Source organism: Scomber scombrus, chromosome 17 (assembly GCF_963691925.1).
Source record: "Scomber scombrus chromosome 17, fScoSco1.1, whole genome shotgun sequence".
Lineage (NCBI taxonomy): Eukaryota > Metazoa > Chordata > Actinopteri > Scombriformes > Scombridae > Scomber > Scomber scombrus.
Genome location: NC_084986.1, coordinates 6,972,432 through 6,987,400, shown reverse-complemented (window position 1 = coordinate 6,987,400; position 14,969 = coordinate 6,972,432). Strand labels below are relative to the sequence as shown.

Here is a 14,969-nt window from a genome sequence, read left to right as displayed (position 1 = left end):
CACACAGAAAGACAGACAGGCAAACACACGCACACACAGAGAGAGAGAGAGAGAGAGAGAGAGAGAGAGAGAGAGAGAGAGAGAGAGAGAGAGAGAGAGAGAGAGACAGAGAGAGAGAGAGAGAGAGAGAGAGAGAGAGCGAGAGCGAGGCAAACATACAGACACACAGACACACAGACAGACAGAGGATGCTGCTGCTGCTGCTCTGGTAACCCCTCACCTAGATCATCCTTTTGTGCACAGCGCGCTGCAGGCTGATATCTCTGCACTCTTCCCAGCTGTCACCCCCGGCATTGGTCCACTGAGCAGACACACGTAGGCGGCGCGTATAGCCCGAGCGACCAACCCCCTTTTCCCCCGGCAGACTGAGAGCCGGCGAGCGGCGGGACAGCCGAGCAGCCACGACCCGCTGCTGTGCTCCGACGGGACGGACAGGACACAGAGAGGGCTCCGGCGGCCAAGTGAGTACAGGAAGAAATGCTGTTTATTATTGAAAAAAAAATGAATAATAATAGGGTTTTTTTTATGTGTTGCAGCAGGCATAGTAATATTGTTTTGCTTGTGCTGGGGGGAGGAAGGGAGGGAGGTGGGGGGAGGAGGTGTTTCTCCTGATCTCTATCTGCGTTGCCGGGTGGAGATCAGTGATGGTAGTTTTTAAGGGGTGATAAACTGACTCCCAGGGGTTCATTATTGCCTTAAAAATACACCACAATCACTACTATAAATAAGGATAAATAGAGGATATGTTTGATGGTGAAAGTGCTCTCCTTAAAGCTCTTATCTTCGTGTATAACTTGCAACAAATTTGCAGCAGCCTACTCAATGACGTGCAGGGATTTACTGCTTTACATTTAAATGCATTTAAAGTCGTTTATCTTGCTACTATAAATATGAGTTTAAACTGGGTTAAACCTGCACCTCCCAGCAGTGAGGGGGATGACGTTATTATTATTTTTCTTGGGGGTTGCTCTATCAACACTGTTTACTCGTTTTTTTTATTTTGCTTTTCTTGTTTGTCACATGTGTGAATTCACGCTTTCAGGCTGTTTTTTAATCTTACTTTTATGTTAAAAAAGAGAGAAAAAAATGAGGTTATTTTCAGCCGTGCTGCTCGTCCAGCTCAGTCCCTCCCGGCGAAACTCGTGTCTGCACACGTTGTCAGAAAGGGGGTGTGTTACTGGGGGATGAGGGGGCAGCCAATCAGCTGAGGGGCCCCACCCACACTGTGGCGCTTGTTTACTACTGAGGCTCGTCGCTGATTGGTCGAAAGGTGGGGGAAAATCAGGCTTTATGCTGCGTTCGAGTGCACTGAAACTGGATGGGAGATTGGAGCTTTATTGTTAAAAATGCTGCTTAGAAAGTAAATAAGAGCACTGGTTCACTCTATCTTTACTTCTATATGACAGTTTGGATGAGTGAGTAGTTTTATTTTCCTGTCTGGTTATTTATATTCAGATATGTTAACTAATAACAAACAAAACATCCATGCATTTAAGCCCACCATCATCTAAATGCACAATGCACAATACATAAATATTATCCAAACATAAACATAATCCTTCCACAAATAATGACATACCACAATGGAAAAACAATAAATATATAAAACACAGCCTCCTAAAAAGCACAAGACATAATAGACAAATCTAAACAAGGCAAAATATGAACTATATCTGCATCCATTATTACGAAACACTGCATATTTAATATAGTTCATAAACCAATACTCTGCAATCTAAATAGAATAGAGTCTGAGGAAAAATATGTATAAAATGCAAAAACACCATCATCTAACTGCACAATTCACAATACATAAATATTATCCAAACATAAGCATAATCCTTCCACAAATAATGATATCCCACAATGAAAAAACAACAAATATACAAACACAACCACCTAAAAAGCACAAGACATGCATCCATTAGTGCCAAACTTGTATATATGATCCAGTCCATAAACCATTATTCTGTAATCCATATAATACTGAGTCTGAGGAAATGTTCTATCATATGTTACTTTCCTCCTTCTTCCCCATGCTTTAGAAAAATAATCAGAAAATGCAAAAACAATATCAAAAAAGTATTCAGGCAAAGCTCCATTCGCAATACTATCTAAATCAGGGAACTTTTTAAAACAATATTTGTTGAAAATACAGTTTAGAATGAAAACAGTATAATAAGTAATAATATTTAATACACATCAGAAAACACTGATATTTGATATTTTTCACGATAATCAAAATGGTTGATGATTCATTTTCTGTGTGAATTTGACAGATTAAAATGACTGTAATACATGAAACTCAGTGAACAATGGAAGGTGAGCACCGCAAAGTCACTGCTTTGTTACTTTCGACCATTCATCAAGCCTATTACCGCATTTCCTGAATGCAGCATCGCTCCCATTTTACCTCTATGGGCGACTGGCCTCAATGAATGCACCCAAACCTCAGATTATGTGGCCGGATCATGTTATCAGTCACGTACTTTATCAGAGCGGACAACAAAACTACAGCGAGATTTTGGTTCAGACGCTATCTAAATCCACACGAGTCTGTGTTCACTTCAAATTCCTGCAGTCATTTTTTTCAAATCCCCCCGTGGTGTGTTGCTCTGCACTGTCAGGCAGAGAGATGCAAGATGGAATGAGTGCATGAGCGTTTGCCAACTCTCACTTGTCGGCAAAATCTCAAAGCCGCCTTCTGTTAAGATCAACATGTTTATTCATCAGACGAATCACAATATTTATCATTTGATGCCATGATTTATTCAGGGCATATTCTCTTTAGCTTGAAAATAACCTTTAACCGTCATCGCTTAATGAGGAGACTGTGCCAGTATTTTAATAAAAGTAACCTACTGGAATTTATGGTGAATATTATATAAGATAAAGATGGCAAAAAAGTCACAGTTAAGTTCAGTTTATTTTATCTCAGCTTGAGCCTTTAAAAAAAAAAAACGCTTGCATTACAAACTGAGGAGATGACGTTTGAAAGAAATGAACTTTCATGAAGCAACAAGTGTCAACAGAAAGATGCTATTGAGTTGCCTTATGAGAAATGTAGGATTGGGTGTTTTTTGGATCTTCACCCATATTAGAGACTAGAAGACAGGATATCTTGACATTTGCTGCTTCCTCCTTTTTGCCTCCTGCTTTTTTTAACATCCATGTCTTGTGACTTCATAGATGTGCAGTGCTAAATCAATGGGGTTCATCTTTAATAGGTGATTTTAGGGATATAGCTTTACCGTAGAGACATTTAAAAACTCTGGTGATATGGGTTGAAATCTAACTCTCTCTCTCCCCGGTGTCTCGTCTGCAGGAAGGTGCGACACTGTGCTGAGTCCCTTCACTGTGTGCAGCGGCACCATGGCAGCTATGGGACCTGAGGACAGAGCAGGCGCGGGGCCAGGAGGGACGGCGGCCTGCCCGTTGGGAGTACAGGCCCGCATCTCTACGACGACACACAACGGGCCAGACACACAGCAGACTCTGGTGGGTAGACCAGCAGGGATTAGACTCCCTTTGCAAGTTAATGTATATAATTATAGATGTTTATTCTCATTTAGATGTTTTTTTTTTCTCATTCACAACTTGATCTGGTCATTAACTTACTGATACATTCATTCATTCATTTGCACTGCATTCATACTTGCATGTGTGTATTTAGATGATAACAAAGTTTAAAACCTCACTGAGAAAAAAAAGGAGGAGCTCCGACAAATGGGATTACCATTTCTTTCCCCCTTGTGTTAGACGTAATGCGCTGCCTGGTCAGGGGCTGGCAGCCGCTTCCTTTTCATACTGTTACCCTGGCATATTGTGCTGTCTGCAGGCAGGACGCCACAGATGGACAGGAAATATTCTCTTAACTTCTTTATTCATGGCAACAGCGAGACTCAGTCGCAGGGTATCGTGTAAACAGCTTAACCCAAATAAGCACAGTATGGTCAATAATACGATGTTCATGTAAGCCGTCATTGATTTGCTTCACTCCCGAGTGACTGGAAGTGTCGCGTGAGAAGTGAAACTGTTTCGCACTTTAACTTGGAGCTCATTATTTCATTACATTCGCTCTGAAGGTGTACAGGCAGAGTAATGTCCAGGCTGAGAAAGCATTCACGGAGAGCGAGCATCACAAGAACAAGACGTCAGGCTGGAGTAACCTGCAAACCATGGCACCCACAATGCACCACAGCAACACGTCAGCCACCAGAGAGCCGCCGTACAGGTAAGGGTTAGGTTACAGTTTAAGCATAAGTGAAAGTGGACTTTATCACAGCAGGGTCTAAGGGAAATCTGCCTTTTTTTTGTCCAGTTTCCGCAGCCCAGAGTCAGTGGAGATGGACGAGATCATGGCAGCCATGGTCCTGACCAGTCTGTCCTGTAACCCTGTGGTCCAGAGCCCCCCACAAACAGATACTGGACAAGGTCTGTATAACCTCACCAACACACAGGCTGATCTGTGCCCCTGATATTTTCAGCACCACTTCCAGAAAGGCACCTCATATAAAAAGACAAATGGCTTTATTAATGGTTATGAATGGTTTTATAAATTAATTATTTATTAGAACACATTTTGGATTTCTAGGTTTATCCTTTCTGTTTTGTAAGTATGCGGTTTGGATTTGTCACTTCTGTGCATAAGTAAAATAATGATTTTTACAGGGTTTAAATATTTATTTCTGCAGTCATGTTAATAAGTAAATATAGTGGCCTAAAATATTGATGAGTTTTCACAACTTTTGAAACCCAAGCATTGTTATTATTGGCTTATAGCTGACATATAAAGCATTAGTAAATGTTTTATTAACTATTAATAAAGCCTATAGTTATATCCAATTAAACTTTTATAAAGGGAAGGGTGCTTTATTAGACAGCAGTGCTCAGCTTCAGTCCTGACAGCTGAGCACTGCTAAAAATAAACAGTAATAAAAGTGACAATATCAAACTACATAATTGCTTAGTGTATTTTTATTATTCTTATATCTTTTTAATTTAAGTTTGTTTAAATGTTTTAATCTGCAAGTGTGCTGTTTTTGGCCTGGGAGAAACACAATTTCTTTTCAGTGTATGTGAGTACTGAGAAATGACACTGAATGTTGAAATCATAAAAGAATATTTGTAAGACTGGCTGCATGCAGCAAAAGCAAAGGGTGGATCCAAAGCAAATACACAAGTTGGATGCAAAACCCCCAAAAATTCCCCTTATTAACTCTCCCAGAAAAAAACAGTATGTCAAACAGGAGTCGGCTAATTTAGTACAGTGTAAGTAACTGCTTTTGGTTTTGTCAGTTCCTATTGCAAAACATATGTGGTGCAGATGGAGTGGTTATTTTTCATACTTACTTCTCTGCTGTTTTGAAGTTTTCAATAAGGTCCTTAGTGGCATTTTTTTGGATGATATTAAATACTTAATTTGAGTAAAACAGTAGCACATGTAGGGAAGAGTTTTAGCAAATCTCAGCTGACATGAGCCACCATAAACTAGGTTGTTGCAGCAAAACCTGTGATTGTATTGAACCGAGCAAGAGTGAGTTTTATTGCTTTCCATTTGTTAGTAGATGAATGTGTTCTTTCTTCTTGCTAAACTTACATCGTCTCGCTTTAAGTAGAATTTCATGTGAAAATCCCTGCAGTGCTTCTCATATATCAAGGAAAAACTTGGTATGTCTAAAGTATCAGGATAGGTTTACTTTCTTTATTTAACTTGGATGAAAGTAAGAAAATATGCTCGAGTAAAAAATAATAGACTACTTGCTATTTTAGATTTTTAGGCAAAGCGATAAACAAAATTTCATTAAACAGGGAATAGAGCAAACGGGGATGGGGAGAGAAGAACTAAGAGAGCATTAAATGATGGTAAAACTGTCTCAGAAAATAGATGCACGTCGGAAGCTTGGCACCAGTGCGGGACACCTGCTGTTCTCTGTAGGATGGGCAGAGAGTAAAGCAGCAGAGAGCAGTCCCAAATGCACAGTGTCTATTTTAATCACAAAGGAGCCTGGGATATTTGCAATATAAACCATAAGGTATATTTTCACAGGGTTTGTGCAGGTTTGAGTGTGAAGTGTCTTCAGCTTAGTTGTAACTTGTTTGAGAAGTAAAAAAAAAAAAACAAGACAAGAAATAGTTTGCTTGAAAACTAAACTGTGAATCCACCTCTCTGTAGCTGGCTCGTCATCGTCAGCTGACATGGAGTGTGGCGGCGGCGAGCTCTCTGACAGCGGCAGCAGTGGATACTGGAGTTGGGACCACGGCAACGTGAGCCCGGCCCCCTCGCCGTCCGTCACTGAGATGGACAGCAGCCCCGATGAAGGCCTACATATGGAGCTGGAGCAGCCAGACGAGGTTAATGCCAAAAAGCCAAAGGTACAGAGCTGCACACGATCCTTTAAAGTTTTTTTCTAATCAGCTTTTAGCAACATATAGTGTCTAAGAGTCCTTTAAAATCAGCAATGGTTGCACTTTTTGATCTAATATTGTGTTTTTTTGCTGATTTGCTGCAGTTTAAAAGACGCTTCTGTATTTTTTACTCTGTGTCTCTGCTGTTTTCTTTCTCACAGAGCTCTTTCAGAGGCGTGTATAAGTGTCTGTGGCCCAGTTGTGGCAAAGTGCTCACGTCTTCAGTCGGAATAAAAAGGCACATCCGGGTGCTGCATCTGGGGTGAGCTGGCATCTTGAATGTTTTAATTGTTACAATCATTACATAAAGTAGTGAAAATACATACTGTAGATAATGACATTTTTCATTTAACAAAAGAAGCTAAAGATTTCTAATGTCTTTACAAGAGCTCTGCCTAAATAAAATAGTCTAAAATCAAAATAACTAAACTATGTAAAGAACTAATTAAAAAGATGAATCTGATCAGACATTTGATGCAAACTTTTAGCACTTGACAGTTTCATAAAGAAAGAAAGGCAGGTAGTTTGATGACATTTTTGGCAAAATTGGAAGTATTCATATAATATTGATGTGCGATATTTTGGGGTTTTTTCTAGCAGTGTGTCTACATTGTGCTGCCACTTCTCTATTGTAGACAGAGCTCGAGTGGAAACCAGACAGTTTAGCCCTTTAGAATATTTCTAAGTTGGAAAACATCATTAAAAAAACAGGAGCAAATAAAATTTTCAGGTTGTGGAAGAGCTCTGACTTAGTTATGGAAAGTGATGAGACATTTTTGAGTTTTTATATCTGGGCCACAGTGAGTGCTGCTTTTAGTATCGGCCCAAACAACCCCCTGTTTTTCCTCTGTGTGTCCACCACTTTGTCCTTCCAACACCCATAAACAACCACTAACACACTGACACACTCGTGCAACACACAGCAGTGGGTCAGACCAGTCGCAGAGAGAAGAAGACTTCTACTACACTAAGATCTCATGTGAGACGGTGGACGCCAGCTCCGCTCCGGCTCCCTCCCAGCAGGCTCTGGGCCAGGCCTCGTCCTCTCATCTCAGCTGGGCCTCCTGCGGTTCTCCTCCGGGTTCGGGGCTCCAGATCCCGCCGGCGCAGAGGCCCAGGTCCAACTCCACCTCTGGGCCAGGCCCGAGCAGGCCCAGTCCGCTCAGCCAGTCAGCCCCCAGCAGCTTCTGGCAGATCCACTCAGAGCATCTCTATCAGGTGGGTGCAGCAGTGTTTTCCTCAGTCACTAACAAGTTTTGGCCTACTGACTGTGACAGCTATCATGTTTTGGCAGGAAAACTATGTGAATGCTTTAAGTTTGTCCAGTGCCAAACTAGATATTACTTTATAGTATTTGTTTGGCGGCCAATAAGTCCAATAGGTTTAATTTGATGATTTAGAAATGACATTATCTTTGGAAGATGTTAGAAGGTAAAATAGAAACATGGAAATCTGTCCCCTGTAAAATGTGTAATTGACAAGACATTAGATTCCCCCAGAAGCTGAAAGAAAGCTAACTTTCCCTCAATATTCATTTTAAACCAACTCCAAAACATATTGGATCATTGGCAGAAAACCTCCAGCGTCTCATTTTATGTTCATGTCAACAGCAGCACTTAAGACACCAGCTGTGAGCATGGCGCCAAAGCTTTTGGGTCCGTCGTGTAGATCCCGAGTGCTGCCACTGCTTGTGTCTGAACGTTGAGCTGAGCCCTGCATATTGTTGCTCCTCGAAACTGGTATTTTAATGTAACAGAGTGGAACTTACTGGAACTTGACTGTGGAACCACAGGGGGAGAGAAATATGGTGCGGCACATAACAAGATGCACACAGGCCATGGATGCATTACAGGCAGTAAAGTTACTTTGAGCGGGGCAGTTTCCAATGTTTGAGGATTTTCTCCATATTTTTCATCACGCAGACTGCTCCATCATGAAAACTTTTTTCCACAATCACAAACCAACTTTCACATATTTAGCTTATTCTACTTCTCTAGTATCTCTGTTACATCTATAACTTAATGTGCTGAAATGTCAAATGTCAAAATACAGCTTATGTGTTTCAGGCAGGTGTGAAACGTGTTCGATTGATGTCTAAATTTTACAATAATGTCTCCAAATGTATCAGAAACATCAGTACACGTCCTGTTTGTTGCCCACATCTGGCTTTGACTTTATTAAATACCTGCAACATCCCACAGCAGCTGCAACGATAAGTGCATCTTTAAATTGAGAATGATGTGCATATTTACTCATGTGACACAGCTGTGGTAACTTCATTAACACTGGATCTGTCAGGATTTTACAGTAATTAATGTTCTGTGTTCTGCTACACATCAGGTCAGCTGTTTAGACACAGATTCAGGTTGATACGGTGGGATTGTTTGTGATTAAGCAGCCTTTACGGATGAATCCTGAGCTCCATCAGCGCTGTCAGGACATTTTTAATTTTTAAGTAGCTGAAAGTCCCAGATAATCTTACTTGGTCCCCGTAGATGTTAGCCTAGCTTAGCATAAACAATTGAAACGGGGGAAACAGCTAGCTTTGCTCTATCCAAATTTTTTTTAAAGTCCTCTCATAACAAGCAAAGACTGCTCCTGCACTTGGCCAAGAAATAGTCAGGCATATAATCCACCATAAAACAACTTGCCTTTTCTTTTTACTTCATACTTCATACTTAAACAACAAGATTGTTTAAGAGGTGTTACTAGTTGAATTTTGTCATGTTTGGACAGAGCCAGGCTAACGCTTTCCTCCTGTTCCCAGTCTTTATGCTAAGCTAAGCTATCTGGCTGCTAGCTATAGCTTTATATTGAGTGTACAGATATGAGAGCGGTATTATCTTCACCCGTCTAACCCTCAGCAGAGAGTAAATGAGCCGAAAAGCCGCTGATTTCCCAGATGATTAATTAGTGTAGTGTGGTTAGATATATGCTCAACCAGCTGTAAAACCTGGAATGACACTAGCCTACCTAAAATAATTGAATGAGTCCAAATTTTAATGAAGACTTTTGTTTTTTTAATGCTGTGTTAATGGCTGATTGCTGTATAATTCTCAGAAAACACTCCTTGCAGTTTCGGGGAATGTTCATTTATTTTTCATCACAGTCTCTGTCTCTGTATTGGTATTTAGGATTCCTGATTTCAATAAATAATTATGTATTTCCCCGTATTTAAGTCCTTCTCTGAAAGAAGGGGCTGTTTTAAGAGATGAAATTGTTTGAGAGCGATGAAAGGAGACAGCATAGTCCTTGTTTGTATGAATTATTAAATGTCACGATTTTGGGGAATATGTGTGAATACAAGAATTAACTTTCCAAACGTCGCTGTTTCTTATCGCTCTGGACCCAAATTCAGTCATCTTTTCCATGAAATCAAACGTAAATGAGCATAGAATTGAATCAAATTATTTTCTTTGCTAAATTTCTCAAAGGACTTTAATAATAATCTTATTGGAGTTTCATGTAAAATAGTTTTTTAAAGGTCTTTCCTCACACAGCATCCCTATGCAGATTCCTCTCTAATGAGCCAATGAGCTACAACTTTGTTTATGCATCACAAAGCAGCACATTTTTACTAGTGACCTGCATTTACCCTGTGCCACTGAGCCTGTAAATGAATGCTTTGTGACAGTGAGAGAGTAAGATGTCGGCTTGCTTGCTCCCCCAAGGAGACGAGACTCTCACCAGCCTGTAAAAGGCAGAAAAACACCACACAAATCCTTACAGAGTAGTGCTACAGCAATTAAAACTGCACGTATGAATCATTGCCCACTTTGGACTGATTCAACCTACAAACTTTCTGAAAAATGTCCCTCACAAAATAAGCATGACAATCAATTTTTTTTTTGCATTTTACTACTGATACAGATGTTATGTGGTGTGACCATTTTATAGCACATTTGTCTGTCATTTCCTCATGGATGCAGAAATCCTGCCTAAGCAAGAGCGTGGGGTTAAATTGTGGGTCAGTGCTGCTGGTGGAGCAGTGTTACTGTGTGTGTCATGTCTGCCGGGGGCTTGAGATGCCTGACCACAGTGTTAAACTCACACAGGCACTTTTTTTTCTGATTAAGGCACACTCACTGTTACTGCCAGACTGAACACAGTGGATATGCATTAATGTGTTCTGTTTTTTTCAATGCAATTTTAACCACTTCTCTCCATCTATTTCTGTTTCTAAAGGGATGGGGTGTTAAGAATGCAGGGGCATGTGCTTTGTTCGGAGAGTTCAGGGTTGCACGGGGAGGAGAAATGGGGCGGAGGGAATGGGAACAACTTCACTGGAAACAAATCTTTTCATGTGTGGCGTTTTGGATGTAGCTCGCAACTGAGTGGAATCAAAAGCCTTGAATTGGCATTTCAGCCAAAATTGGACCACAGGTTAACCAGTGCAATGAGGCAAAAATAGGGGAGATTTGGTCGTATTTACGGGTTCTTGCTGTAGTGTTTTCTACAAGTTGGAGACGGTTTATAGATTTCTGTGGCAGTCTGGCAATCAATGAGTTGCAGTAGTGTAGATGGCAGGAGACAAAAACATGAATAAGGGTTTGAGTATCACTGAATGAAAGAAATGGTCTGATTTTGGTCCTAATTCCTAATTTGATTGAAGCTCTCTTGGTGATATTGCTAAAATGTTTAGAAAAGCTCAGGTCCGAGTCAAAGATCACTCCCAGATTTCTGGGGAATGATGAACCCCTAGAGAATTATCACCCAACACTGAATGGCTCTAAAAAACATAAAATGCCAGAAGAAACATGTTAAATATTCCCAAATGCTTTCTCATAAAAGAAGTTCAAAGTTCTGCATGTCTCAGATCTCAGATACTGTTGCTAAGAGGTTGGCTAGCATGGGTTTAATATCTTCTTATCTGTTGGTGCTAGTTATACCTGGGGCTTCAGCTTCCTGAACCAGTTGAAGACATAAAATTACAGCTGAAAAGATCTGAGTGGGTTTATTCAGCTTTATATGTGTGGCTTTTTTCCATCTAAATATCACCTACTTAAAATTGTGTCATTTTGGTACTTTGGCACATCGTCAAATGGGATAATTGTGTTAAATAATAAACTAGGTGACATCCTTAAAGTGTCATTTTTTGAAAAACCATAACACATAACTGAATGTAATGTAAAAAGGTGTCGCTCGTGGTGACAAACCCACAGGGAATTATCAACCATCTCTGCAATCCTGCGGAGTCTTTTAGCGTCTTACGGTTCACTGTTTCATTGAATAAATTGCAAATAAGCCAACAGTAAGCTACACGTCCAACACCAATCAGCAGATAAACAGATTTAGCAGGTGGTAGAGCAAATAGCTGCTAAAAAGCCTGATATTTTCCTCAGCTGCTGGTGGAGACCAAAATAGAGCTAAAAGGAGAGTAAATATTGGACTTATATTTGCCAATTGGGCAGAAACAGCTCCAAATGAATGCTAATGTTGCCATGTTCACCATATGAGCTTCATCAGGTGTTGACAGTGGCGTGTTAACAGCTTGTTTTCGCTGTCCCTAAGAGACCAAAAAAAATTCTGATGAGGCAGATTCAGATTCTCTAAATGTTTTCATATCAGAATCCATCACAAACAGGCTCTCAGTCAGTTTAAAGTCCTTCAGATATGATGAATCATGTGTTATCTCCTCTTCCTTCCTCCCCTCCAGGCCTGTAGCCCCGTCCAGGTATCGGTGGTCTCCAGGACCCCCAGCTGCCAGGGCTCCACCTCCGTCTCTGCCCCCAGTCAAAGTAACGCTCCGGTGGGTCTCTAGTCCCCTTCTGCCTGTTGAATTTTCTCAGATACAGTAAGACTGTGTTTGTCTCCACCATTACATATCATTGTATTAACTCTCTTGTTGTGTGTGTGCCGGCCCAGATGGTGAAACCTCGCTGTCGGTCTGTCAGCGTCGGGGAGCAGTGGCTCCAACAGAACAGGCTTCAGCCGATGAGTGCGTCGCCCTCTCGCACTCACTGTACCTTCAGGTGAGCCATCACATCACATGAGTGTGTTCACTGTCTGACATTTCACATGTTTGACCTGCTATTAACATTTTAAACTACTATTATAGAGTTTATACACCCACGCTAAAAGCTCTGTGAGGCTGTACTTAGGAACAGTGGTGCTTTGAGCTAAATGCTTATGTCAGCAGGTAATGTTTTTATCACATCTTAGTTTAACTTTATCCTGCTAATATTTTCTAATTAGTAATCATTAGTGATCATCAAAGTTTATTACAATTCACTCTGTGATCTACAGGAATGTCTTTACACATTTTTTATGATAATACATTCAATAGTCACGAGCATGGCTAATAAAAAAAAGACCATTACATTTAATGCTAAGCTAACGATGCTAATATGCCACCAGTTCACTTCTTGTTGTTGTTTTTATATCCATATATTGTTACATTTTCAACGTTAATTGAGATTTTGCTGATTTCTTTTGTAAATGTCTTACTCCATAGATAATGCTAAAGTGTTCACACCCAGATTGAATTTGTACATTACCTCTCAGGCTTGCTCAAACCACATAGAAAACAGTTCTGCAGTTCAGTTATTGATGCGAATCCATCGCTGCGACGTGGAAGCCGTCAGTCATGCTTTGCTCAGTTGCATCATTGCATTTATTACTGTGATCTTTTTCTCTCTACTGATTGAATTGGAAAACAGGCCTGTTTTGCTTTAATATTACAGCTGTAAACTATTTTTTAATACTTCTAGAAAACAATAATAACTCTAATCTAGTTGTTTCTGTATAATTATTTCAATTATCTGCCTTTTTTTCTCCAATGAATCAATCATTTGGTTTATAGAATACCAAAAACATTGTTAAAAATGCAAAAGACGTTTAGATGTGAGGCCAAACTGCCTTTTAAGATATGACAGTTGAAATGTATATTGTAGCTCACCATCAAGAAGATGCTTTACGTATATATTTAACACTTGAGTCTAAATGAAGCCTTACAAATAGAGAAATAGGGATTTTTTTTCTGCAGCTTTCTTGTTTTGATCCCTGTATCTGTCCACTGCATCTGTCGCCTCCTGGTTGTCATTTTATCACCTGCTTTGCTGCCGGCAACATCACATTTCCATGGCTTAGCCAAGAGAGATAAAATTGATTCAATCATTGCCTCATTTGTTATCTTTTTTCTCTCAGTCTCATGTTTATAGACACTGATAACATGAAGCGTTTGTTAAGACCCCCTTTCCTGCCCTCTCTGCCGTGTTTCTCACCCACACATTATCTGTCTTTACATCTTCAGGAAGGGTCGCGGGGAGGCCAAAAAGTGCCGCAAGGTGTACGGAGTTGAGCGCAAGGATCAGTGGTGCACCGCCTGCCGCTGGAAAAAAGCCTGCCAGCGCTTCCCTGACTAAAAACAGCCGCGTGATGGAGAGAGTCAGATACAGCGAGGTGGATGGATGGATGGATGGATGGATGGATGGATGAGTGATGAAAAAAAGAGACTTTTAAAAAAAAAAGAAAAGAGGATATAGACGTATAAATCAGGGCCCGAGAGCCATCAAGAAAAACAGCTGTTCTTTTACTACATGTTGGGTTTTTTTTTACTTTCAACTTGTTTTGTTTCTTTTCCTAAAGGAATGCAAATGGAGTTTTTTCTGTATCTTTGTAACTCGACCCTGAGAACTGAAGTCTGCGATGGTGCTAACTGTTGGCTGACTTTGATCATGTGATGTGCTAAGCCTACGATACTCTCCTACTTTATCCAAAGGTCATATTACTGCCCCTGTAGCTCCACTGTATTAGACTGCTACTTGGCTGTTTCTTTTATTCCAACCCTCTCTCTTCCAGTGGTTACACAGTGGTTATGATGTACATTATATTGTGTGCTTTGAGTTACGTACGAGTATTTTATACCTTTTTTTTTTCTTTTTCTTTTTTTTTAAATCGTCTTGTTCAGCCTGAGCATTGGGCCGATTCTTTTTTTTTTTTTTTTTTTTTGTAATTTTCATGTTTTTTGGCACTTTGTTGGAATATACATTCACAAGAATAAGCTACATTTGGTTTGACTCAACCAAGATCCCTCCATGAAATGGATTTCCTTCCTGCCCATGTGTTGGTATACGACCAGTGTTAATGGTTTTATCCGTGAAGCTTTGGAATCATGGTGATGGGACTAGCATTAGGGGAAAGAGTTTGTAATAGCAATAAAAAAAAAAAGGAAATATATTGTCAAACACAAATTAAAAAGCACTGAGAATTTGACACGTTCTTTTTTTTCTTCTGCATGACAGTCCACAAAAGAAATAGTAAACTATTTTATTGGAGTTTTGTCTATACACATTTTTTATGAAGACTCAGAACAATGGTATAATGTTAGAAATGTGGTCTGAAATGTACACCGTATTCACAAATTCCTTTTTTTTTTTTCGTGTCGGGGTTGACAGAGAAACAGACAAGCATACTCACATGCACGTGCACAGTCTCTCTCTCTCTCTCTCACACACACACACACACACACACTTGCGCGCTCTCTGCAATCACCCAAACACTCATACATAAATTATTACATCTGTTAATCAAACACCAGTAAACACTTAAGATGCAAAAGA

The 14,969-nt window shown here is 40.2% G+C and overlaps 1 protein-coding gene across 1 annotated transcript; it reads left to right on the top strand.

Moving 5' to 3' along the window:
- The first annotated feature begins 294 nt into the window (after positions 1-294).
- Positions 295-14,549, top strand: znf395b (zinc finger protein 395b). Its single transcript, XM_062437330.1, has 10 exons — positions 295-461; positions 3,326-3,498; positions 4,086-4,234; positions 4,322-4,434; positions 6,176-6,375; positions 6,570-6,670; positions 7,332-7,626; positions 12,065-12,157; positions 12,274-12,380; positions 13,661-14,549. Exons 2-10 carry the CDS (start codon positions 3,373-3,375, stop codon positions 13,770-13,772), a joined length of 1,296 nt encoding a protein of 431 aa, XP_062293314.1. The 5' UTR covers positions 295-461; positions 3,326-3,372; the 3' UTR covers positions 13,773-14,549.
- The last annotated feature ends 420 nt before the right edge of the window (positions 14,550-14,969 follow it).

Bases quoted from the DNA above. Each gene is read 5' to 3' on its own strand.
- znf395b (XM_062437330.1), top strand. From the start codon at position 3,373: ATGGCAGCTATGGGACCTGAGGACAGAGCAGGCGCGGGGCCAGGAGGG. The intron at 6,376-6,569 runs GTACAGAGCTGC...TCTTTCTCACAG, and splicing joins TTAATGCCAAAAAGCCAAAG to AGCTCTTTCAGAGGCGTGTA. The intron at 12,381-13,660 runs GTGAGCCATCAC...TTACATCTTCAG, and splicing joins CGCACTCACTGTACCTTCAG to GAAGGGTCGCGGGGAGGCCA.